Source organism: Dermacentor albipictus, chromosome 5 (genome assembly GCF_038994185.2).
Source record: "Dermacentor albipictus isolate Rhodes 1998 colony chromosome 5, USDA_Dalb.pri_finalv2, whole genome shotgun sequence".
Classification (NCBI taxonomy): Eukaryota; Metazoa; Arthropoda; class Arachnida; order Ixodida; family Ixodidae; genus Dermacentor; species Dermacentor albipictus.
In genome coordinates this window covers 94228526-94252293 of record NC_091825.1, presented here as the reverse complement: position 1 = coordinate 94252293, position 23768 = coordinate 94228526, and the positions used below count along the sequence as shown (strand labels likewise).

General features: G+C 45.7%; 1 protein-coding gene across 10 annotated transcripts in view; it reads left to right on the top strand.

Annotated features, from left to right (window-relative positions):
• LOC135897058 (uncharacterized) overlaps positions 1-14722 on the top strand; it is a 32129-nt gene extending 17407 nt beyond the window's left edge. For 7 of the 10 annotated variants that reach the window (XM_065425633.1, XM_065425632.2, XM_065425634.1 and 4 more), the window contains exons 2-3: positions 7769-7853; positions 10722-14722. In XM_065425633.1, the coding sequence (XP_065281705.1) occupies positions 10725-12230 (1506 nt within the window). In that variant the 5' untranslated portion in view covers positions 7769-7853; positions 10722-10724 and the 3' untranslated portion in view covers positions 12231-14722. Of the gene's footprint in view, positions 1-6143; positions 6359-7768; positions 7854-10721 lie in introns of all 10 variants that reach the window. The other 3 variants (XM_065425629.1, XM_065425628.1, XM_065425626.1) reach the window with 1 other exon arrangement.
• The last annotated feature ends 9046 nt before the right edge of the window (positions 14723-23768 follow it).

Here is a 23768-nt window from a genome sequence, read left to right as displayed (position 1 = left end):
ATCTATCGATAGGGTAGACTAACCACGCCCAGCAAAATAAATCCTTTATGTAACATAACGTGATAGTTTGTGCATGAATTATGAATGGCACTGTGAGCGTCCCGTCAGTAAACAGTAGCCTCAACTTATTAATAAATTGGGAAGACACTTTTCAGTGCCTCTCTCAACAGGGAAGGTTTATAACTTATGGGTCACTTTTATGATAAAGAATATAGCCTATACCATCAAAGTATGTTGATAGTACGTCATGTACGCGCAATATTATGTTACATAATTATTCTTATCGAAATTAAGTGCAGTTTGCGGTTGCAGTGTCGTGAAAATTTGTGGCATTGGGTGGATGTGTGAAATTTTTTTTTCTCACGATCTAACTTTTCTCTCGGACATGTCTGTGACTGTTCTGTCATAAACGACGTGTTGCTAGTATAGGTCGCATACATGCTACACTTTTAGGTCACAGTTCTTTTGTTTCTTTTTAGAACGAAAGTTGCGTTTTGTAACCTGTGCAAACCTTCACAGTTGTATTGTTCGTGGGATAGGTAAGGGCAAAATCCTTGCACTACACGTCTTTTCACACTGAGGTCGTTTGAGATAGTCATTCTTAATATTTATGAATCGTTGAGGTCATTTATGCTTGTACGCCGTGTGATGTGCTATGTGCGAATCGGATGTACAGTACATGACAATTGTCGCATTTTCTCGGTTTGTTTCCAAGCAACAGATGTGCCATTTTTATTCAAGTCAGTCATATCGCCCAGTGCCGGCGTTACTGTGATTCTCCAATACTGCAAGTTCTGTTTCTGAAGGACAATACTTGCCGCTGGGAGCTTCGTTCATGTTTCAGCTTGTCCCAAAATTCTGAAAGTCGTTTTGTTTATGACGATCAACAGCTTCCACACCTGAAGAACGAAGGCGGTATTTCTTAAGCTACGCTTCCCTTGTAGCTGTCAGATGGAGTGCGCCTTTAAAGTGCTGTAACAATAATAGCACACCATGCTGTGGAGGAACTTCAGCCACATCTGCCCACAGTACCGCAAGCAGGTGCGCTGCAGGCTTCTTGGCAATGTACAATGACGGGTAGTACAAGTATGACACGTGTACTTATCCTTTTCTCGGGGAGTGCATTCCACATGCTAACAACTTAAAAGTTATCTCTCTGCGCAAGACACGCCTGCATGATTTGGAACTTACTGGGATGTTATCGTTGATTCTATCTTTTGTGTACGTTCTCGTCGAGCCTTGTATAATCAAATTGTATGCGTGATACGAATTGTTGTACTTATTGGAAAGCACGCGGGTACCAGCGATTACTCTGGGACCTTCGACGAGTCATGTATGAAAGCCGACGCGCTTGACCCGCAGATCGGATTTTCGACGACCGCCGACTGTGCTGGCCGCCATCATTGTGTTCGCTCAGTAGTTAGCTGTGTGATAGTTTTTGTTACTGTGTTCTTCACCGTCACTACTACGTGACATCCTATGTCCTGTAACCTAGGTTTTGTAACGTGTGTTTGCATTACGTAGTACAAAGATAGGTTACAAAAGCTGATTGATCACATCTGTATTGTACGTTAGTTTGGATGTTTGGTGCGCTCTGTTTGGGCTATATCACAATATTGAGCAAGTGACGTCTCTTTGTATCAGCTCCGTGACGGACAAGTGAAAACGCAGGCGAGGGAGCACTGTAGAACACTAAGGTACTGTCGATGTCAGGCGCTGCATGCCTTTTTCCACGCAACCCAAGACAATTTCCTTTGTAATTTGCATTTAATAAAAAAAAGAACAGTACAAATTCACTGTTCTACATCTCCAAATTTTTTGGTACGCTGTTAATAGGATTTGACATTTCTATCGCTAAATCTGCGCTCAATATTTGACATTACTTCAACGTAATGTCAAATATTGAGCGCAGCCATCACGTACGGTACAGCCATCATAAACCTTCAGCATGTGTGATGCATGACACATACTACGTCTCTAGGCATTATTTTGAAAGCGCGCATAGGTACTGATTGTTCCGTCCTGCTGCGCGGCGTGTGCTGCCAATACAATCTAATAACTCTGCTCAATTATCATGTTCGTAGGTTATCGCCAGACACGGAATTCCCGTATCGCAGAATTTGTAAACGTTCAAACACTCTTGAAATATTAAACACGAAACTTCGGATTCTTCAGATATATTTTTTGAAACTATGACATTAGTCATCTGCTCGGTATCTAGTGTTACACGCTGGGGTTGTTTGGAACACCACTCTTGTGACTGCATTTTATTGCGATACCAATTATATGGACGCTACAGTTCATTTCTGCCGTCGTTGCGCGCCGTACGTGCAAGTGAAAACTTGCGAGTGCAAGCCGACAATCGCGGCTCAATGTTGCGCGCGCGAGGGAGGGAGGGAGGGAGGGAGGGAGGGAGGTGGGGCGGAAGCGCAGTCTTGCACGCGAAGCACGGGGAGGTGGGGGGGAGAGGAGGAGGGGGCGTTCTACTCCGGCGGCTGCTGTCTACGGCTCGGCCGCGCTGGCGCCGTATATTGAAAGCGATGTGTGCTGGGGACAAAGTGCGCGCACGCGCGGGCCTCATTTTCAAAGCGATCTGTGATACTTGCACAGTGCGCGTAGTGGCGGCAGCTTCGTATGCGCTGTGCATTCGACGTTTAGTTCGCGTTGAAGTGAAAGACAACACGAAGATCAGTTCGCTCGCTGCTGCTTCCGCGTTTGCTAACCCGGCGTTTTGACAGCGAGTTTCCGCGTCATCGAGCGCGATGTGTGCATGTTTACCTGTGCGCGTGTGACACCGTGCTTGTTAATTCAGTTACTAAGCGAATGTTTCCAAGTTGATATGGCCGATAAAACTATTATGGTTACTTCGTGTAGCTGTCTACTAATTTGCTATCGCAATAGATGCTTCGCCTTTCGGCGAAACTGCGAGATATTTAATAACGAATTATCTGTAACTTCACATGTAAGCTCCTCTCTGTTTAGCTGGCGTATAAATTGATAGGTGAATACACATAATGCGAGCTAGCGGACTGAACACTTGAGAAGCTGCTGATGAAGCGCACTGAGTGTTTTGCCCACGTAATATTTTGATCCTCCCGTCTCTGAGGATACTACGCAGCCTTTATTCACAACTTTGATTGCCACTATACCATAGATAAGCAAGGATAAAGTTTAGAAGAACGAGCTCGACTGCTTCACTCCGTACAGTGACGCGCGAACGGTTCTCCACTGCAGAGTTATTGAATTAGAGAAATTGCGCTGTGTCTCCGCATTTCGCAGTGTTGCCGTTGTAAGAAATTTCAGAATTGAAGACTGAATTGATGTGGCATCAGTGCCGTTAGAGTCTAGCTGTTTCAGTTAAGAAGTGGTTGCTTTGGGGTGATTGTGCCTTTGACAAGGTGTGCTTGGGAAAATTCGAAGCTTCTCGCGAAATTATTGCATTTGAAATATTAACGTTGGCTTTGCTGCGTCGCAGTTGGAATTGGTGCAATTAAGACACCATTCTCTAGGATGCATGTGCAGCTTTATTCTGAGCAGTCTGCAACGATGATGCAGACTGCAAATTTTAAAGCGCATTTGGAAAGAAGGGCTGACAACGTTTGGAGCTCTGTTGCTGCATGAAGAATTCATTACGTACAAAATGTTTGGTGTAGCCGATGAGACGCTCCTCACTGCTATATGATACGTTTTGTATCGTTACCTATATGTTGTGTAAGAAGTTCCCATTTCAGTGTTCGGAAAGGTGCCCTTTATGCAGATTCTTTGGTGTTTTCCACGAACCAGATAAATTCTTTATATAGCGACCAGTTGACTGCATTTTCTATTGCAAATGTTGAAAACAAAAAAGAAACTGGTCCATGCTTACGCCCGTTTTGTTGCCATACGTGTACTGCATGCACTGGACGCTACCATAACGCTGAAACGTATTGACAGCTAACTTTTCAGCTGTCAAGCTGAACATTTGGCCATCGTTCTTTTGGCATTGGAGAGAAAGGTCGCAGCAAATGTGACTTTCTGTATTTCCTGGATCTTTCCTGTCTCCTTGTTTTTCCTTCACAAAAAATGTCGCGCTGTACCTACGTTATTCAAATGTGACTATTTGCGTTTAGTCTTTGTATCTGTGTAAAAACTTGTTGTATCTGAGAAGTTTTAACCATTTGAATGTTTTGTTGTGCTGAGCGGTGAGTGCGGAAAGTCCACTAATTGTCAAACAATGTTCCACCAACAAAACTATGCATCTGGACTCATCACCCACAGACCTCCGGCACTATGCCTTCTTTACTGTCCGTTACAAATTGCAAAGTTGTTTGTCTCTCTCCTAATGTGTTTTCTAATTATACTTTCTGAAATTGTGTGGACAGAGCTTCACTATAATTTTATGACTCAGTGAAGCAAGCATTAATGTGCCGTTCTATGAGAAACGCCCTTTTTGCAGACTCTCACGAAGCTTTCTTCATGAGAAAGCAGTATGGGTATCATTTGTAGCCTCGGGGTACAATTTGGGGGATCACAATTTTTCCATTTCATAGACTCATTGTATGTTACAAATACCAATTCGACGTTAACTTATTTCGCAAAGAATCGTTTGAAAGAAGGCCACAGTTCTATTTAAGCTGTTCTTTCTGAAAAGCTATCAACGTGTTCTGAGCGGTCTCCGAAGTTGTCATTCGCAAGCTTCTTAGAGAATGCACACAAAGAAAATCCTCTGCGCATACTATCTCGAGGCATTGAATCTTGCTTAGGGCCCTTGAGAAATACCTAACTTCCACAGAAGAGCACTGCATGCTCACTATGAGAGCGCTCATGCTGAAACTTCAGTGGTTTTTGAAAAATAAATCAATGACAATTCCTCCCCAACCATTATACTAGCTGAATTTTTTTTCTACCAGACACTCTTGCAGCCCTAATAAAAAAATCTGTTTGTAAAGTGACTGGAATAAATTCAGTGACGTCGCTAGAGACATCTGTAATAGAGATCAGATCCAGTACCTGCCAAATGAAGTTTTTCAGAAGAAATTTCTGTCATAGTATAATCGCTGAACTCAAGCAGGAACTTTGTGGAAGGCGACGAAACTTTGGAGTTGGTACGTAATTGCGAACAGCTTATACGTCCAAAGTTCGTGAGCTTTCAGGACAGACGTCGTGTACTACCAAAAGCATACATGTTTTAATGCCTTATACTCTTGAATCTTATGTCATTAAAAAGTGTACCCCTGCAGCGTCACGCTGACAATGTTTCTCATTGCTTTGCCAGTGAGTGGCTTTTTTTGTCATTGCCCTGTTTTTCAGGAAGAAAAGGTACGAGAAGTACAAAGTCTGATATGTTCACGTCTCAGAGCTGTGACACCCTCTCATAAAATACCAACAGTGATATAGCAGGCCCTCTGCGTTAGGTATAATGACACTCCTTTTTTAACAAGCAGGTGAATAAGTCAGTAAATTGCAAGTAATTTCCTTCTAGTATGCTCGATTTCTTATGTTGTGTGAACAGAGGAATTGTTGCAGCAAAAACTGCCATACGTTCACATTTAGATGTCCTCATGCGTGCGGTGTTCTATTTTTCTTACTTGCGCTTAATTTACTTTGCGCCATGCCTTGTGTTCATTTGCAAATTCTGCTATATTTGATAACTGCTTGTGTGCTAGTTGGCTATTTCTTTTTGCTAAACTTCATACGCCTCCTGCACCTGTGAAAGGAAATTTCAAGAGTCTATTAAGGTCTTATCATTTCATATGTGGTATACAGCTTGGCTTACTTCTGTTGATCCTCAAACCGCGGGACACAAATGTTTCTCAAGTGCCGCATCTTTCATGTAGAACGTTGTTGTAGACAGTACTGGTACAGAATGTTTCAGGACATTTACTCACACAATGCCGGACAAAGTAAATGTTTTCTGAAAGTTGTAAGTTTGATAAAAAAAAATAATGTAATATATAGGTGTCCCAGAATTCTTTCTTGATTACAAACACGTAGGAGGCAGAAAGTATGACACATAGAAATATGGTATTTTATCTTGAAGTCCAGGTAACATAATCAAGTTTGTGTTGATACACACAATTAATAAATTTAAACATGTGTTCCTTTTGTTGCCCGACGGATATCGAGGCGATTTTCCAATTCCGCCCCTGTATTGGTCAACACAGGATGCCGTGCACTGATGTCTACGGAATCTGCAACTCACGCGAGGCTCTGCGGTCTGACGTCTTGGGACTTCTCAAGAAGACGCCTCTCACTGTCTCAATTGTCAGCGCAGTATGTCGAGGCCTGATCTCTCGACGAGGAGATCAGGCCTGGAGATCACAGACGCTCCCTGTTGCTTTAAACTTTGCATGCCACGTCTTGATGCTTTTAACGTCTGGTAAGTGTCTATGGTAGGCCGTCTGCAATTGTCTCCGGACATTTTGGGGAGAGTGTATCGTGACACCAGATGACAGATTGGGCTTTCTCTTGGTTTGAGTACATGTTGTTTGCAAATAGTGTCCGATTCCGCTGCTACGTCACTGGGCCTTGTAACCGACAAAGTAACAGTGAGTATGTATGTACACACAAAAACTTGAATATGCTACATGCAATTCAACATAAAAAATGTGTCTATGTGTCATATTTTCTACCTCCTGCATGTTTTTAATCAGGGAAAAACTTCTGTGTCACCCTGTATAACGTGAGCAACGTGGAAAGGTACAAACGAAACGGAAAATAGGCAGTGACATGCATCAGTGCTCAGACATGGGATGCATATGTATGGAAGGTGTCAAGAATTATCCAGTAAAGAAGCCTCGTTAGCCAGTGACGCTGAAGGTTGGTTTATGGACGTGCTTCAATGTTTAAAAATCTAAAGCACCTCAACAATTTCCCGCTTGGGCTAGTATCTGTGGCTTGCGATTATATCAGTGCATGTAGGGTGCTTACTATGCACGATGCTATTTCAGAACACACGCCACTGTATAAAGGTGAAAGGACTTGGTGCAGATCTGTGTAGGGGCTTCACCGCCCCTTCGAAGTTTCTTGTTTCACTGAGGCGTAAGCGACCATTTGTATTCGCTTGCCTGTGTACGCTCCTAATAAATCATATGAACGTAAACTTGTGGTATAGCTTATCATAAAGGTCATCCAAATATCCTGCTTGAGCACAGGGGCAGAAGCTTTCTCTAAATAAATGAATACAATACTGTGATGCTGCGTGGTTTTCTATGTATCAGTATTTCCACAAGGCCAAAATTTTGATCGGCAGAAGGCCATGCTTCCCACAATAAATGCGCGTTTCTGAAAGATCCGAAAATGTGGCTGCCCTGGTAGTCTCATAGACCTTCTTTAGCATTTAGAAACAGGATTGATTTCTCTGTGTGTAGTTCTTGCTGTCGAAGATACCGTTTGTGTACTTGTAGATGCAGAAAGGGAAATGGTCACATATTCAAATTGTGTCTACGCTTGTAAAGTGAAGAGAGTTAACTGTGGCTCACTTCGGGAGTTTCACATGCGAAGATCTGTAGTGAGTCAAGCGTCTCTTTGACATTAGCCCATGGTCGGGCCCAGTTCTTGAACCTGACCTCTGAGGCCGGTACTTTTTTTCTGAACGTCTTGAACCCTCCGCATGCCCACACGATGTGCTGAATACTTGAACTTACCGCCTCTACGCATGCATAACATTTCATCTACGAAGGTGATTGCCGGCTTCCTTTATTTGATTCATCTCTGTTTATCTATAGAATGTTTGTAACTCTAGATCTTCAAAATCACTATGTGAATTTCTTCTTTTACCACTTTCCAGGTTTACACTGGGACCTTGTCTGATCCAGGAGCTTTTCTGTGCGTCACGCTCAGTTGCTCTGGAGGATTCTCTCTCAACTTCCTGTGTGAGTACTAAATTAGGCAACCCGTCCTTCAATATTCGTGCACTCGCAACTGTGGCACTTCTGCATTTCTTCACTTATCTTGTATTCACCCTTTTCTAGATGTCCCCTCCTATCCGCTCCGTTCATAACTTAATGTAAAAAAGCGTGCTTTGCTGCATTTCTCAGGCTCATCCTAGAACTTTGTCCCCCACCCTTCGGTGTTTTAAATGCGATTAGCATTATTTGGGGACTTCACGCAGCCTGCGGTTTGTATGTCCATCTCTGTATGTGTCTAACTTCATATACACGAATTTGGGTCACTGTGTAGTCCTTCAGTCGTCGGGCTACTGTGCTGATGAAGCAGGTTTGGAATCAACCATCGGACCAACTTGGGTCATTGGGTATGGGACACTGGGTATGTGCTAATTTTCAGTGGACCATTTTGTCACTGGATATGGACCGCTGGGATATGCGCCGCTCTTCAATCGCCTACAATATCCGTAAATTATCCATAAAAAGCAGCGACAACGCCAAGTAATTTACGCAGCGTCTATACCTCGCAAGCTTCACCGCCACCAAGTGTTCTATATTGGAGCACTGCAAATGTCCAGAGAAAATGAAATGGCTATAATTTCGTAGGTGACGCTGCGTGATTTCGCTCACGTGACGTCAGTTGCAGGAGGAGTTTTGGCCTCGGAGTTGGTTAATCCCCATGTGGGACCTTCAGAACGAATCATAGAGCCTGGAAAGCACGCTGCCTTTAACACACCAACTGCGTCCTCACCTGGGGCATATTGATATATATTGCTACGAGGCGCTGCAGGAGCGAACGACGATGAGAGGACTGACGAAGACGACGATCGCCGATAGTCGTGCGCACGGGCTCCGTCTTATATGCGTGTGCTGTGCCCGCTGTATATACCTTGTAAAAATATTGTCAAGCGTTTCTTCTCCCCGTAACACTTTGGTGGGGAGTGCGGGTTTTTGAGCTTTCAAGACGGATCTACGCAGCGGACGCTCCTTGGCGGCATCTACAGTGCCAGCGCACGGCGGGGACGAAAATGTGAGATATTGATTTAGAAAAAAGTGAATTTAAAAAATGGTAAATTACTTCAGATTTGAAGGTCATCTCATATGCCATGCTGCAGCCATGTTGGGCAGGTGTGTGCTTGGACGTTGACGTACTGAACAATGGATGGATGGATGGATGGATGGATGGATGGACGAAATTTGTTGTGTACTGAACAATCAAACAAAGAAATTCGATTGTGACAAACGAAAACAAATATGATGCATCAAGGTTATCTGAATGAAATATACGTAAATAGTAAAAGGTATAAACACCTTGACCAGCCTTTCGCCAAACGCTAGCGAATGGAATGTTCCGTAAAGTTATGAATTTTAACTGAATCTAGCTCACAGGGACAGACTACAACTCTGACTTCCCCCTGTGCATAGTAAGAATTCATCTTTATGTCATGCAAGGAAGTTACGTGCGTAACAAAGAGCAAGTCTAGTATTAGACTATAACATATCTGAACTATCACACAGATATATTTAACTTTTAAAAATTATAATAAACTGTTTTACTAATTCTCATTTTGAATAAGTTTTTTATATGACCACACTACTCCTCGCTACTAACCGCCCTAGAACTGCTGCGTTCTTGTCCAGTTCCCCGTATTGGATGGATCCAAATTATCTGAGGAAGGAGCAGGCAACCGAAAATAAAATTGTGTTCACGCTGGTAGAATGCTGTTGTCGCAGTAAATGAGTTCAGAGCAGAAGGAATCGCTGAGGTATGATATCTCTTTTTCTTTACCTTTTCGTTCCACCTACAATTCGCTTTTCAAAGCCATGTGAAATCTTTCGCAAGACTCTTTCTTGCTTTTTTAACATCCTTTGATTTGCCCCTATTCTTGTTCATTGTTCCTCCTGGAGTATTAAAGTGAAGCTTTCTTTGCCTCTTCCCATCGCATTGCGGGTGCTGTCTTGCACGATTGGCCGGTACCTGTCATAGTGTAAACTTCAAGGTAGCGTTGCCACCCGTAATTTTTTGTTGCGTCTTTTCTGGCAAAAAATATGTATGACATCGTACATCTTGTGGCAAGCCAGACGTCTCCTTTTGGCAAGACTGACAATCAATTATTTTTAGTGTAATCTAAACAAATCGCTTCATATTTCTGTTTATCGTCTTCATGCGCCATCTGCAAGATCGTGAAGATAACTGATTGTATCTCTTATGATTTTCTCTTCAGCACGCGCTACAGTGTTCGGGTTAAAAAAACCATCGATGCTCATATCTTGCATATCGTTCTTGGCACATAGAACAAATGCGTGTTTGCACTTTCCCGGGAAGCCTTGCTCCTTCTGTTATTTTTCACCCTTGTGCTTAGGCGCCTCCATAGGCTTTTCAACTTTTGTGGTTAAGATAACATCGCTCTATAAGGTACTTTCTTCGCCAATATTTTTGTGCCAGCGAGATACATAGCATATGTACGCCAACAATAACGGATTTCTTAAAGGTAGCTTTCTTTTTCTTCATTAATTTCTTTATTATAAACAAAAAGAAAACAACTGGACGCCCTACACTTTGATGTCATCAGAGACAACTCATGCTACCTTCGCGGGGATGCTTTCTCTACACCTATTGGTAGTCTTGCAGTCTTGCGCACTTCGCAGTTTTTCTTTGCGAACTGTCAGAGGCGGCGAGATGCGTTGTTACTTGGAGATATTGCACAAAAACAAAAATGTTGCCACTTCACGTGAAAGACATGCAACGTAACTTTTCGTTGTAACGAAATTTCAGATCGGAATGCATATTTTGACTTGTGTATTTCGCGCGCTCTAACACAGCCTCCACGCTCCACGGTGCTGTTTGTGACGCAGGAGATGGACGACGACTCTGACGGACGAGCACAGGTCATGGATGGCTCCAGCAGAGCAGCGGAGGTGATGGATGAACCAAATGAGCGAGCACTAGTGAAGGGAGAACCAACGGAACAAGCACAAGTGCCGGGCGACTCAAGCAGACAAGGGGAGATGACGGGAGACTCCATCAAAAAGGCGCCTTTGGCGAATCACAACTCCTATTCTGGAGGAAGTGAACCTTTCGCGTTCTGGCGCCACGTTCCGCCACCGACGCTCTACTTCATGCCGACATATGGACCGTATAGCTACTACGGTGGCGTAACACCGCCACCATATGGCGTTTTTCCGCCACTGTGGAATGGGACTCGCTCCGATATTTGGTCAGCGGATACTCGCCAAGCTGCCGTAGACGTTCAGCTTACCCCTCCCACTGAGGAAGTAAATTATCCGAAACAACACATCCACCATTTTGGAACCGAGGCCCACTACTCCACGCCGATGGAAATCTCGCCCTGTGCGAGTCCCTTAGAACCGTCGACGACTGCACCGACAGAGCGCGAGGCTCCAGCACCTGCTGTGAAAGCCGAGAGCGCAACGGGCTTCGCTTGTGAAGTCAACAGGAATCAAGCGGTGAAAACCCCTAGCCTCGAAAAGCGGACACCAATGCCTCGTGCACTGAAGCCAGTTAGGTACCATCACGCTGATCCTGGCACAGCCGAGTCGTCGCCGCTGTCGCTGTTGAAAAGGTGCAAGTCTTGCATAAGTAAAATGGCGCGAGCCAACCGTCAGAGTGCTACTTACGCAGCCGAAGAATGCACTTGCACGCAGAAATTTGTCCCTGCCAAAGTCCAGGGTGAAAATACTGCAAGTACCGCGAAAACAGAAACAGGTCTCGAAGAACTTGGACCACTGACTGCGAATGCAAAATCTAGAGCTGTGCGACAGTACTCTGTGGTGACTGGTGCAGATAGGCCAGCTGGCAGTGGTGAACCCAGCATTGCTTCTATGAAGTGGAGGCAGAGCGCTGATTGCATTTCCGGGTCTGCTGCCAAGCTTAATGACGAGACGCGATCTTCGAGTGCCCTTTGTACAGACTCCGGACCTGTTCAATCTGCTGTCCATTTCATCCCGGTTGTTGAGGGGCGAAGAAAAGAACAGAACTCCTGGCATCATCATCCAGCAACATCGCGTAACGCTCCCATTGAGAATTGCCTTGGGACGAACAATGGTGAAACGTTCTCGCACCACTCGCACCGCCACATTTCTGCCGAGTACTTTGTGAACCGATTTGTTGAAGAAATTCGTGCTGCGAGTGAACAGAAAAGTTGCGCTAGTGATCCTCGGGTAACAGTCAAAATAGCCGGCGCGTACTTTCCTGGTCCAAAGGTCGACAATTTACAAACAGCTGTCATTGATATAAAGATGGACCCTTTGTTGGGCGCCTGTGTAGAGCACGCAGAAGGACCATTTCTGCTTCCGTCAGAACTTGAGCAAGACGACGAAGGTTGGTTGTGGACCTTCGAGTGACACTCTGTGTAGCGACAAATGTTGTCGTAAGGGACTTTTATCGTGGTTTCAATGGGAAGAACCACGTACGTGTTATGAGAATGTGTTTTGTCTTCGCCGTTTGAGTGACGTTGTTAGCGTTGTAGCCGTGCTAACATGAATGTTATTGTAGCTCAGGTGAGGTGAGTGTCGAACGCCTTTCTCATTCTTAGCTGTGGCCCTGTGACAGGTAAGTGCTGTTAAATTCACGCTGACGCCATCTTCACGCCCTGACGAACTATTTCAGGCTTCGCACTGTATTTCGTTCAAAAGCGAAGTTAGAGCCACACAAGTTCCGATACTGACTGTTTTCGAGAAGCAATATAACAGACTTGTCGGGAAGCCTGCGGGGCAGAGATATAACATTTCAATGCTATAGCATAAATGTAGTTAGTTTGATACTTCAATATCTACACCTTTCTATTTAAAGTGATGGCTTGTGGTTGCAATGCCGGCATTCGCTTGTGTGTATAACTTCTGTCTGTGTTATTAGGTGCAGTCATCGGAAGCTGTTAAAGGCGAGAACGCATGACTTTTTTAATGAATTCTACAGCGAATATTTTCTTCCTCTTGAAATGCATATAACAATGGAATGTGATAGACCAAACTTATGTATAATGCTAGGCCAACCTTGGTTAATATCGCATTGCTTATCCCGTGCCGTTTCTTTACTATGGCTACTGCTATTTGTAGTCCAGTTTCGTGAATCAAAGCTCGGGCTTTTACTGCATGGGTGACATTTGGGTAAACCGTCAAGCTAATTTAAGAACTGATACATATCCCACAATTGTGCCCGAAAACTTCACGAGAAGACTGCAAAACAGCTAGCATGGTGAATAAATTTTAAGCAGAGCGGTAAGACTCGTTTGACGTAAAAGTTTCACGATAATAGATTTCATCGTAGACCTCAGCCTAAATTTTAAGCAATAGAACTGTTTCCCTATTTAAAGATTGCTCTAACAGCTTTCAGATACTAAAGTTATTAAGCTACAAATCGGGTGAATAGAAAGCTTAAATAACTTCGTCTTTGTAAAAGAAAAAACTTCGTCATTGTAAAAAAAAAAAACGTCGAGCTTGGCCACATTTTGAACTCATTATGATCATAATGAGTTCAAAATTTGCCATGTTCTAAAGGTATCTAGATGAAAGCTGAAATTTCTCGAAGTAGCTAGCTTTGAATCTTGTGAAATGAGGTAATATTGCTACTCCTAACTAAATAACGTTTCTGTTATGTTGGTGAGACCAAAAGTAGCCAGCTTGGTTGGCTCACTCACAGCACTGTGGCTCTTTACGGCATGCCGCAAACGGCAAGAAATACATGCACAAGTAAATGTTTTTTTCATCGATACTTCGGAATGCTTTACTGTAACAACAAAAGTAATAAAACAAATGTTAGAATAATAAAATTGCCGCAGTAATAATGATCCAAGAACATAGTTCTGGAGGGCAACGGCGATAATCGCTGAAAACGACAGTTTCGAGCCACAGGCGCCCATATATATTTAGCAGCTATATAGCTGTATGATGGTACATGTGAATACGCCACACATGTACAGCGCAAGCCTCTGCAATATGGTGCACTGAAAATAACGCAAATGAAACTCGCTACGACAAGAACGTAGTCGAAATAGCAACAAATACATGTTAATTGTCAAATTTGAGCTGGTATGCCTACATTTAGTACATTACCACAAAGCATGCAAAGAAACTGTTATCTCAAACAGCACTTAAAGCTTGAAAACGCAAATACCAGACTTCGCGCATACAATTCTGTTATCAGGCCCTCTTTAAAATATTCGTCCATAAGTTGACACTCCCATCACACTAATGTTTCTAATCTGCTCGAATTAGTCTAAAATAAAGTTGCGTGGTTCACCTTACCTTCATACTCTCGCTATCAAAGTGTGTCCGCCTTAAATAAATTCTCAATCTTTCTTCTCTTGATATACGCAGGAAATTAACCCGGGCGTCGTTCTTCCATAGCCTTTGTCACAGTACTATACCATTCATTCGAGCCCACCCTGTTCCGGCCCCTCGCATCTCGACTCCTGCATAGCACATTCATAAACAAAATCCTATGTTTGCCCAAACTAACGCATATAAAAATTCGCCTCTAGTTTTGTCTATTGCCGAATGGAACTCTTTACCTTCCAGCGTTGTATCGCTTACGAGCTCGTCATTGCAAGCAGCACTATTAACCTTCTTAGAGTGAATCAACGTGTCCTGACCTGTGTGTACACTTGAATATTTACTTCAACAGTGTTTTCAACTGCTTAACGCTGTAACATTTTTGCCTTGCTATGCTGCTTCATCTAGCTTGTATTTTTGTAGTTTATCTGTTTTATTCGATTGTACTGTTAAACTTGTTTTCTGATGGGGATTGGTCGTGACCATCGCGTGACAAACGTGAGCTACGTTTTCATTTCTCGCTCTACTATAATGTATAAAATCCAGTTCCTTTTCTTGTGCCTCAATTCCTTTATCTTTATTTAACGTTTAGATAATTTCTTATTGTATCTAACGTCTTCCTATATCATGTATATTGTACACATTGCACTTAGGTTTCACCTTCTCCATCCTGTCATCCCCCTATGTAGTGCCCCATCAGGCCCTTAAAGCACACAAATAAAAAAAAGAAACACCAACCCACATTCAAAATAACAACAAAATGAAACTGCTCTCATGCGGTAAAAACTAGCTATCCGCTAGTGAAGTGAGGTCGTAGTTCTTTGAAAGAGACGTCCTCGATAAGTAACATGCCTGAGTAACTGGGTACTGTTGCGTACTCCAGGGTAGCGTATCGTACTGCTGCCGAGTTGTAGCGGCGCCTGCCTATCGAAGCTCGACCGACGTTACTTATTGGGTAGCGTGGCGTTGTCGGTGACCTGCAGCCATCTGGTAGACCATGGCGACCAAGCAAGGGCGAGACGATTTCTAGTGCGAAACTTGCACGGTTTATTCAAAGGTAGATGAAATATAAAGAGAAGAGAATGAAGTGATCAAAAGTACATTTCGGAGCCCCTTAATAAGGCTCTCTACAATCGTGGGCGGGACCTTGCTTCCGTCGACGTCACGTGACCGGCACAGAAAGAGGGCCCCTCCTCTGGTTATACCGAGCCTGCTGCAAAGAGGAGGTCGTCCCGCCTCCTGGAATTGTAGACGCCTGTCCGTCTCTTCTGCGCGTTGCGGGTTCGTGGAAATTCTCCTGTAGTTTGTTCAAGGAAAGGGTCTCGCTAAACGCGTACACACACACACACACACACACACACACACACACACACACACACACACACACACACACACACACACACACACACACACACACACACACACACACACACACACACACACACACACACACACGCACACACACACGCACACGCACACGCACACGCACACGCACACGCACACGCACACACACACACACACACACACACACAAAAGAGGCCTGTACACTGCGGGGCTTTCGCCAGACCGGCAGACACTCGAAACGGTCATGGCGAATTAGGAAGTCACGCTTCATTTCGACGAGGCCTGGTGGAAGAAGGTCCGGTGAGAGAAAGTTCTTTCTGCATGTAGTGCTGGACGCCAACCATCGCAGTAGAAGTCACGCCTCATTTCAACGAACAAGGTCACGTGAGAGAGTTATTTCTGCACGTGGTGCGGGACGTACGCCAACCATCGCAGGAGAAGTCACGCATCATTTCAACGGACAAGGTCACGTGTGAGAAAGTTATTTCTGCACGTGGTGCGGGACGCCAACCATCGCAGGCGAAGTCAGGCCTCATTTCGACGAAGATGGTCGGATGAGATTCCTTACTGCACGTGGTGCACGACGGCAACCCTAACAGCATCCCCGGCGGGGGGAGGAAGACCCCGACGCGTAGGGGCCAGCAGCCGCTGTGCGAGGGATCGGCGTTTGAGTAGCAGAATTCCCCTTAGAGGTGACGAACCCTTTGTTCGTAGCTCGTAGATTCCTGTCAGTTGTCATCAGTCCCCGTGGCCGCTCTTGTGAATTTTCTCCCTGGTCCGGTCCGGTGAAATTGGTCTTGCAAGCAGGTCTCGCAACTTTTCGTCTCCTGCGTGGACAAGCAATCGCCCCAGAACAGTGCCGGATTCGGAAAAACGTACGAACGAACCTACAAATTCCACAGAAACCCGGGTGAGCATGAGGCTTTCGTTACTCTAGGGGCAACGACTCAAACCGTCGGCATTGCCGCTCAGCTTACCCTTCTTGTAGCGAATATCCAAGGTGCACTGTTGAAGAGCCAAGCTCCATCACAAAAGACGACCGTTTTTAGTAGACATGGACTGCAGCCATGTGAGGAGACAGTGGTCAGTCTCCATGGTGAATCTTGAACCAGCGATATAGCAAGCTAGCTTCTGCACCGCCCATACTACGCAGGCGCATTCTTTTTCTGATGCACTGTATGCTTCCTGACGAACTGAAAGCTTTCTACTGGCGTACAGTACAGGTGTGCGTTCTCGTCATCTCTCTTTTGACAGAGCACCACCTCCATACTCCTGTCGCTAGCATCACACTGAAGAATGAATGGCTTAGAGTAGTCAGGCGCGTTCAACACTAGCTGACTCGTTATTGCGTTCTTCAGCATACTGAAAGCATTTTCTCTTGCGTCATCGCACTTTACCGTTCGTGGTTCTGTTTTTCTGAGAGCATCCATTGAAGAACTCGCACTCTCGGAATACCGCGGGCTACATCTTTGGTAATAACCCGCCAAGCCAAGGAATGATCTGATGTCCCGCTTGGTGCGTGGTTGCGGGAAGTTGTCTATTGTGGTCAGTTTAACCTCGGAAGGCCGACGATGGCCTCGCCCTATTACATGACCTAGATATGCTACTGCCGTGCGCCGTAATTGGCATTTGGGAGCCTTAACGGTTAAGTTGGCCTCTCGTAGAAGACACAGCACGGTTCGCAGGTGCTGCATATGGTCGGCCCATGATGAAGAAAAGATTGCTATGTCATCGAGATACGGAAGTGCAAAGTCCTCCATTCCTCGTAGCACCTGGTCTACAAGGCTACAGAAGCAATACGGCGCATTCTTCAATCCAAAGCTCAGGACTTTCGTACGGAAGGTTCCCATAGGGGAAATAAACGCCGCAAGCCTGCTTGCCCTCTCGGTCAACGGAATCTGCCAATACCCTCCGACTAAATCAAGCGTAGAGATGAAATTAGCACTGCTCACTTTCTCAAGCCTTTCCTCGATATGCGGTATTGGATAAGACTGGTCCTTCGTGATTAAATTGAGCCTGCAGTAGTCGATACATGGTCGCGGCTCCTTTCCTGGGACTTCAACCAACACAAGAGGCAAGGTATAATCACTCTCTCCTGGCTCGATTACACCTAGCTCTAACATCTTGTTTATTTCAGCGGACATGACTTCACGTTGACGAGGCGAAACGCGATAAGCTTTCGAACGAACTGGGTCCGACAAGGTTAACTCGATATCGTGAACGATCGCAGTGGTCCGGCCCGGTGTGTCTGAAAATACGTCTTTAAATTCAAACACGAGTTCCCTCAGTTCGGCCCTTTGATTTGGATTCAACTCCGCCTGTTCTACTAGCCTGTCAATGGTCTCGTGAATGTCTTTTGTCTCCGTCACTGCTGTACTCTGGAAAGTCGACAAGCATTTCCTCAGGTTGGTTAAGGGACATGTTCACAATGGCTTCCCTCTGCCGGTAGGGTTTAAGTAGATTGCTATGGTACGCTTGGGGGGGGGGGGGGGTTGTCCTTCTTTTTCCCGGTACCGTGATTACTTAGTTTGTTTCAGATAATTTCTGAATTACGTCAACCGGTCCTTCCCATTGAACCTCTAATTTGTTTTTCAACGAGGGTTTCAGGATCATTACCTTTTCCCCCACTTCAAAGCGTCGCGTGCGAGCCGTCCTGTCATAGTAATGCTTAGCATTGCTTTGTGCCTTACGCATTTCCTGCTCAGCAATCATTGTGGCAGGGCTTACGTTCAATAACTTTCTCCTGCATTATGCCTCTCGAGACATTTCAGGCTCCGGCGCTTGCCTGACCTCTTCCTTAACTGGTGCACTTTCCGCATCATCCCCTATAGGGCTGTCCTGTTTGGTGCTGGTTGATGAATCCTCCGTCAAACACTGGACATTCATCACTGCCTTGGAACGAGTTAGGGCTTGCACGTTCCCTCACTAAACCCGATTCCCTTGCGTCGTAGCAAATCCTCTGATTTGTTAGAAAACAAATACGGATACTGCGGCGGGAGATGTGCTGAGACAGCGGCTTCAGTGTCCAGTACTCCAAAAGGTCCTTCGATACGAATCTTGGCCACAGGGAGATAAACACTGGGGGCCTCTACGGCTTGCCTTATCGAAGCACATTCTCCTGTGAATTGGCCTTCCTCTACGTACGACGGATGCACCGCGTCCATTGTGGCTGCCGAGTCGCGAAGCACTCTACACGGTTTGCCGTTTACCACGAAGTCTCGAATGTATGGTTCTAGCAATTTCAGATTTTCCTCGTTAGTAGTTAGTGACAACAACACTAGTTTGGGATTTTTGCATCCCACGGAGATGTCCCCTGTTTGGTGGCAGTTGTAGCAAACTATTGGTTTCTTAGCCTCGAAAGCTTTTTTCTTTTGCCTTTCTGCCCTCTGTTCGGGTGACTCCTCCCTTCCCTTGCTGTTCTCGTCACCAGTTTTCATCGAATCTGAGCTTTCCATTGTTATATACCGACTCGACTTTGGCCATCGCTTTGGCTTGTCGGGTCTGTATTTATTCATCTCCTTCTTAGGAGCTTCGTTGCTTTCGTCCGCACGTCGAGTTACGTACTCCTCAGCGAGATCGGCCGCTCTCGTGATAGTTTCTACGCCTGGTATATCCTGAACCCAATACTTGATGTTTACTGGCAGCCGGCGGTAGAACTGTTCTAAAGCAACGCACTGCACTGTCTTTTCGGCGTCGCCGAGTGCACCCTCTTCTCTGAGCCATTCCTTCAGGTTTACCTCCAAGGTGTATGCGAAATCTGAGTATGACCCGCTTTTGGTCTTCCTGACTTCCCTGAATTTTCGCCTGAATGCTTCTGCTGATAATCTATACTTTTTAAGCTGATTAGCTTTGACTTCACTGAAGTCCCCTGCTTCTTCTTTCCTTATGCGGACGATGATATCAGCTACCTCACGTGGCAGTAACGTAAGCAAACGTTGCGGACACGTGTTTCTTGCGAATTTTGCCTTTTCACACGTGCGCTCAAACTGTACCAGAAAAAGACCTATGTCCCCTCCTACTGCGTAGGGTGCCATCAAGTCTGTCATTCTGCGCTCGCTTTCACGTGCCTCTGTAGTAGGTCTTTCAGTATTTTGAGCTTTCAGGAGCTCAATCTCTAGGGGCATCATTTCGAGGTCGCGCTCCTCTTTGGCCTCACGTGCTGCTCGCTCGCACTCTGCTTTTTCCTCTATGCGCTTACGCTCTTCGTCTTTCTCCTCAATGCTCTCTAGGCATTCCGTCAGTTCATCGTCGTCTGCCCTGGTCGCTTCGATCGTCTCAATGATCTCCGGCTTTCTCTTTGATTCGGCAATTCGGAGGCCCAATTCTTTCGCCAAGCTCAACAATTCCGGCTTCTTTAGTGCCTCCACGTTCATGGCTGCCCTTAGTGCTGCTAACTCTTCACTCTATAACAACCTTGACGTACTCACACTTCCGTCAACGGTTCAAGAAAAATCACTGCACTGTACTTTCCAAAAAAAAAAATACGTAAAGCCAAGTGATATCTTAGTGAAGAAAAGCCGTACACTCACCATATGCAATCATGAATCCAGACGCCTTCCATCCGAATGTTGTTGCCAGGACGACGAGGCTACGATCTCGTAGTTGTCGTCCAAGTTGAGGTCTCCAGGGTTCCCTATCCCAATCGTTTCCAGTCAGTTTGTTGCGTACTCGAGGGTAGCGTATCGTGCTGCTGCCGAGTTGTAGCGGCGCCTGCCTATCGAAGCTCGACTGACGTTACTTATTGGGTAGTGTGGCGTTGTCGGCGGGCTGCAGGCATCCGACCTGCACGCGCATCTGGCCTGCATCTGCATGGCGACCAAGCAAGGGCGAGACAATTTCAAGTGCGAAACTTGCACGGTTTATTCAAAGGTTAATGAAATAGGAAGAGAAGAGAATGAAGTGATCAAAAGTACATTTCGGAGCCCCTTAAATAGGCTCTCTACAATCATTGGCGGGATCTTGCTTCCGTCGACGTCACGTGACCGGCACAGAAAGAGGGCCCCTCCTCCTCTGGTTATACCGAGCCTGCTGCAAGGAGGAGGTCCTCCCGCCTCCTGGAATTGTAGACGCCTGTCCGTCTTTTTTGCGCGTTGCGGGTTCGTGGAAGTTCTCCTGCACCACGCTTCTGAAAGGAATCCCGCGTTTTAATCCTCGCCAATTTAGGCTAGGCAGGCCTGTACACTGCGGGGCTTCCGCCAGACCGGCAGACACTCGAAACGGTCATGGCGAATTAGGAAGTCACGCTTCAATTCGACGAGGCCTGGTGGAAGAAGGTCGGGTGAGAGAAAGTTCTTTCTGCACGTAGTGCCGGACGCCAACCATCGCAGAAGTCAAGCCTAATTTCAACGAACAAGGTCGCGTGAGAGAAAGTTATTTCTGCACGTGGTGCCAGACGTCAACCCTAACAGTACCAAATGTTTCAGGTATTGCTTTGTAGTTTCAAATATTTCGCAGTTCAACTTTTCGAGCGGTAAGGAGGGGCGCGCGTTCTACTCTAGGCAGCCCAGGCGGCCGCGTGCTCCCGGCCGAGCCGCTGTATGTTGAAAGCCATCTGCGACGGGTACAGAATCCGCGCTGCACTGTTCTTTCAAGGCGTAGTACGCGTTGGTGCGAGCGGCTGCTCGAGTGTTCATTCGCTCGCTGCTGCTGCCGCGTTTCCTCACTGCAGCGTTTTGACAGCGAGTTTCTGCGGTCATCAAGTGAGATGAGTTAATGTTCCATGGCTTGTGCGCGCGTGTCACCATGCTTGTTAGTTTAGGTATACTCGCGGTCGACTTTCTGTGGCTGTGAAGGGAAAGCTGGGGAGTCAAAGCGCGCACTAGTGAGAGTGCTTGTGAAAGGAATCCCGCGTTTTAATCTTCGCCAGTGTAGGCTGGGAAGAAGAAACATAAACACGTTATTAGGAACACCTAAATAAAACAACACACCACTGAGCGTAACCGTTTACTTATTTTGCGGCTTTTCCCTTCCGCGCCTGGGGACACGCGAAACCGTCGCACGTGGAAGCTGCATCGATCAGCGTCTGCTCCGAGCAACCAAAAGCACTGTCAAAGGCTGCCGGACTACTTGGCGTGGTAACACATGTGCAGCAGCCACGTGCCCAGCGCTTTCCCTTCATAGCCACAGAAAGTTGTCCGTGAGTGTAGTATGCTTTTGTTTACAAGTTTATACGGCTGATTAAACGGCAATCCATACTTCGCATAGATATCCGCTAATTTTCCATCGCAATCGATGCTTCGCCTTTCGGACAAAACTGCAACTTTTTTCAAGTTCATTCTTAAAGTTCTTCCAGAATCGTGTGTTGGTGAAATGTGTTACTGAAATCAAACGCCCAAACGCATAATTTGTAATTGTAGCCGCCATTGTAAGAATAAGATTACCAGATGACATGTAGCAAGAGCAAGAACGAATATGAGAATTGCCTTTTAATAAGAAGGTCCGCTGGGGCTTCTATAAATCGTCAGAAGCTGCACGAGAGCCGGTAGAATTTCTGATGACACATTAAGCTCCATTTTACTTCAAACAGCAGTTACGATCTAGGAAACCGGTCAATCGCGTTGTTTCGTTCGACACGCCCTTGCCCAGGCACTGTGCATTAAACGGAAGGTATCCGAGGAAACACCAACGAGACTGAACCAACCAGCTTGCCGATTCAAACACGGTGCTATGTCCCACTAATCCACGACCGGTTTGCGAAAGCCAACCAAAAGCATTGAAATTGAGCACTGACAAACGCCAATGACTTGCTGTCTGGCTCATCTCGTGCCATAGCGTTGAATGAGACTGTAACGTTGGTGCTGCAAGCGTGCTGTAGCGCGCTCTTCCTTTGGGGCACCGGCGTTGGCGTAGCGCTGCATGGGCGCGCCTTCTCGGGTGATTTTGTTTACTCACGCACGCACGCATGCACACACACACAAACGCGCTTGTCTCGCGGCGGCTGCTAAAAAAACAAACAAGGATGACTTCCGAGATAGCCGTGCACAAACACAAACGTGCCAGCAAATTGCGGCGTTATCAAGTGGCGGCTATTGCATGCTTCTTCAGCTTTAGGCTGATCACCTTATCACTGCCCCGGAGCTTTTTCGAAGTAACCGTGAAGTTCTGTCACACTTTCAATGTACCCTGCAAGGAGTTATAATGGAGTGTAGATGCTATCCTTAGTAAATTATAAGTTTATTCTGCTATTTTGCTACGTGAGCGTGAAATAAGCGATGATAGGTATTTGTGCATACAAGCTTCGCAGAAGAAAGCAAGCGGTTCGTTCTGTTTGAATCGACAGTCGGCGACACTGAGTGACTGCACGCAAACATGTCAAGGACCACCTGCGGAAGCAAAGGAGCTTATTTACGTTCCGCATAGAGTTGTTTTGCTAAATAGTATCAGTTAGACATTATATTGGAAAAAGCAATAGAGACCGTCATTTGTCAGTTACACACTCCGGATAACACCATGTTGTAGGTCACTATACAAAGTCGTGTGGCATTTTCGCACTAGTTCCCTTGAACTGGCAGTTTTGCAGGTGCCATTTCGAACTCGTACCACATTGCGCGTCCTTGCCGCCGCCAAATAAGTCAGTCTGTGAAAAGAAAGCTTTGGCTTAAAAATACAGTGCGGTACTGGAAGACGTACTACCAGATTTTTGCGAATTAAAACGCTTGCGTTCAAGACCGTATGATGTGCGCCTCTAGACTGGTACGCATGCAATTACACTACAAATTACTCCTGAATGGATGTAACTCTTCCTTTGCAAATTTAAAGATATGTTAATCGCGATGAAACTATTACATATGCATGTGCTGGGAGACTGCAGGATATCAATGAGGCAGTTGTTATTTGAATAAATGATGGAAAAATTGAGGCACTGTCGTACACAGAAGCTTAAAATTTATTATGGCAACATTTTCGAGAGTGGAATTCTCCCGGTCAGGACAGTTTGAAAGTATCTGTAGCGACCGTCCATCACTACGTTGTCCCCGCCTCGCCGTGAGTGTCATTGCCCCGTGCTCCTTTTTGGAATCGAGGTGGCCGCCTGACTGGGGCGCCACCGCAGCCACACGCCAAAGCTGTTTTTACTTTTGAATAAAGCCAGTCGACTATCCATTCTCAACCTGTCAAAAAGTGTATTCCTTGTCTCAGCTAGACCGAGCTCCCAGCGTATCTGTGGTCTCGCAGAAGCTATGCCTGGAAATGATAATAATAAGAAGAAAAACTGCGGCCGATCCAACCAGTTGGAATTCATATACGACGAAGCTTTGCGTGAGTGCTTAA